The following is a 2,737-nucleotide window of genomic DNA, read 5'->3' on the forward strand; positions in this document are numbered from 1 at the left end:
AATTGGACATCTTTGCCTTTTTTCCTGTTTTAAGAGGGGTTGGACAGTCAGTCTTTTAGGATCCAGCATGATGTTAGCTATAGGTCTTCTGTAGCTGCTCTTTATCAAGTGGACAAAGTTCCCTTCTATTCCCAGTTTATTGAAAATTGAAAATTTTTATCATGAATGTGTGTTGGATTTTTCAGATGCTTTTTCTGTGTCTATTGAGATGATCATGTGGTTTTATTCTTCAAATAGGGTATATTCAATTTATTGATTTTTCAGTTAAACCAATTTTACATCTCTGAGGTAAATCATGCTTGGTCTTGGTCATAATGTGTAATCCTTTTACATGTTGTAAGCTACAGTTTTCAGATATTTTGTTTAAGTTTTTTGTCTATATTTATATGAGATATTTGATTGGAGTTTTCTTTTGATGATTTTTTTTGTCTGGCTTTAATGTTAAAAAATATTGACCTCATAGAATGATTTGGGAATCTAATTTCTTTTTTACATAGACTAATACTTGCTTTATGTCTTGATATTTTCTTCTCTCATTTTCAATATTAGCTATGAATTCTCACCAAATATTTCTCCCTTTCCTTATTAATCACTGTTAGCAAAGAGAGGATAGTAAATGACAATGAGACATTTTCAGAGTTTGACAATCATACAAGAAAAATACTCACAGCTATTATTTTGATTTTACTGTCCCTTGTTTTTGTTTCTGTATGACACCTATTGTTCTCCTTCTAATCCCTTTCTTAAACAAGGCCCTTTTCATCAACATGTAAGTGTGAGGGTTCTGGTAGGTGAAACAGTATTTCAAGTAAATTATTTTAAGGGAGCACCTCATAGATTTTACAGCTTGCCTTATAAATTGTCACCTTAGCATTATATTTTAGCCTTGGTTGTATGGTTGTATGATCAAGTCATTTCTTGCTCTTCAGAATTCACATCTACATAATGAAAGTAAAAAAAAAATGAATTTCTGAAGTCCTTTTGGTAAGCTTGATATTTAGTTTCCCTAAGGAAATCTATGAACAAATTGCAATTATCTTAAATATAATCATAAAGTATATTTCAAGAAAAAATTTAATGACCTTTAACATTATGTTCATAAAGTAGAATTTATAATATAGAATACATTTTTGTTCAAACTTTCTAGGTCTGTTTATTTCAAACACTCTGACATTAGAATTTGCAATTCTTTATTTTGATTCTAATGCTGTATACCCTCTTTTTCTTCACTATAGTTTGAGAAGTATTAAGGTATTTAAACTGAAAGGTGAAAATACTGAAAAAGAATAAAGTATTTTCATGAGAGGGCCTCAATATATTCAGAGGAAAATAATCATTCTCCATTATTTCATGCTGCAGGTTGTCTACCTTCATAACAACAATATCTCTGCAGTTGGCACTAACGACTTCTGCCCACCTGGATACAACACCAAAAAGGCTTCTTATTCGGGTGTAAGCCTGTTCAGCAACCCAGTCCAGTACTGGGAGATCCAGCCATCCACCTTCCGTTGTGTCTATGTGCGCTCTGCCATTCAGCTCGGAAACTTCAAGTAACTCCCAAGAAAACCCTCATTTTTATAATCTGGCAAAATCCTGTTAATGGCATTGCTAGGGAAAAAATAAATAAAAAAGAAAATAAAGCTAGATATTGGAAACCTAACTGTAATGTGGATGTTTTTCCCACATGACTTATTATGCATAAAGCCAAATATGCAGTTTAAATAATTGCCTACAATAAAAAAAAATATTTTGCCTGCCATTTTCAGAATCCTTTTTTGAAGCTTTCTGTTGATGTTAACTGAGCTATTGCAGATATTCTTATTTCACTAAATGTAAAATTTGGAGTAAATATGTATATCAACAATTTAGTAAAGCTTTTCTTTTTTAATTTTCAGAAGGAATCAAGTTTAAAATGATCAATCTTCTGTAACTCATAGAGTGCATAGTGCCTTTGACATAAACATCAAAACCTAGTTCTGTATCAATCCCCATTATTACTGGAAGAGCCTCATTTGAATATGTAAATTCAATACAGGCTATGTAAAATTTTTGCTAATGTCATTATTTTGAAAAAAATAAATTTACAAGTTCACATTCAAAATTACTATTGTATGCAAGTGTAATTGTAAATCTTCCCTGAACTTAATTTTCTGAAAAGAATAGATATTGCTTTTTTGATATGAACAGAGCATCTCTTCAAGTTCTCAGATATACCTTTAACCTCTGTCTTTTTAACATTTGTGTATTGTAATTTACATTATCTATATTTAATGTTAAGATGATAAAGCACAAAGCTGACTTTTTCTGATTGATCTAGAAAACTCATATTTTCAGTTACTAAGATACTAAATCAATTTTAAAACTCTCATGTGTATAATCAGGCTGCTTACCTGAATATTTCTATGATTACTAGATGTGTTAGAAATGTTTATTGCATTTAGTTAAACCTTCGATTTTAGATTTTTTTCTGCAAGATCTAGGAACAACTATCAAAGCCCACCATTCAACAACCCTGGAAAAAGAGCTGATCTACCAAGAGTAAATATTTATCAAAAAGTATATTTATGGTATCCACAAGTAAGAAGTAAACATGTGAAGACAGTCTGTTTCTTTTACAACATTGGATGGCTTATGGTTGCAAATACTGGAAACCAAATCCAAACTGGTTTAAACTATAACGGGAAATACAAAATAGCCCTGCTATTTGGTGAGCCTGTAGCTGCAGCGATCAGAGTTC

At 31.2% G+C, this 2,737-nt stretch overlaps 1 protein-coding gene across 2 annotated transcripts in view; it reads left to right on the forward strand.

Annotated features, from left to right (window-relative positions):
• DCN (decorin) overlaps positions 1 to 2,104 on the forward strand; it is a 50,730-nt gene extending 48,626 nt beyond the window's left edge. For both annotated transcript variants that reach the window (XM_019632914.1, XM_019632915.1), the window contains exon 8: positions 1,360 to 2,104. In XM_019632914.1, the coding sequence (XP_019488459.1) occupies positions 1,360 to 1,554 (195 nt within the window). In that variant the 3' untranslated portion in view covers positions 1,555 to 2,104. The remainder of the gene's footprint in view (positions 1 to 1,359) is intronic.
• Positions 2,105 to 2,737: the final 633 nt, after the last annotated feature.

This window comes from Hipposideros armiger, unplaced genomic scaffold (genome assembly GCF_001890085.2).
Source record: "Hipposideros armiger isolate ML-2016 unplaced genomic scaffold, ASM189008v1 scaffold_1193, whole genome shotgun sequence".
Lineage (NCBI taxonomy): Eukaryota > Metazoa > Chordata > Mammalia > Chiroptera > Hipposideridae > Hipposideros > Hipposideros armiger.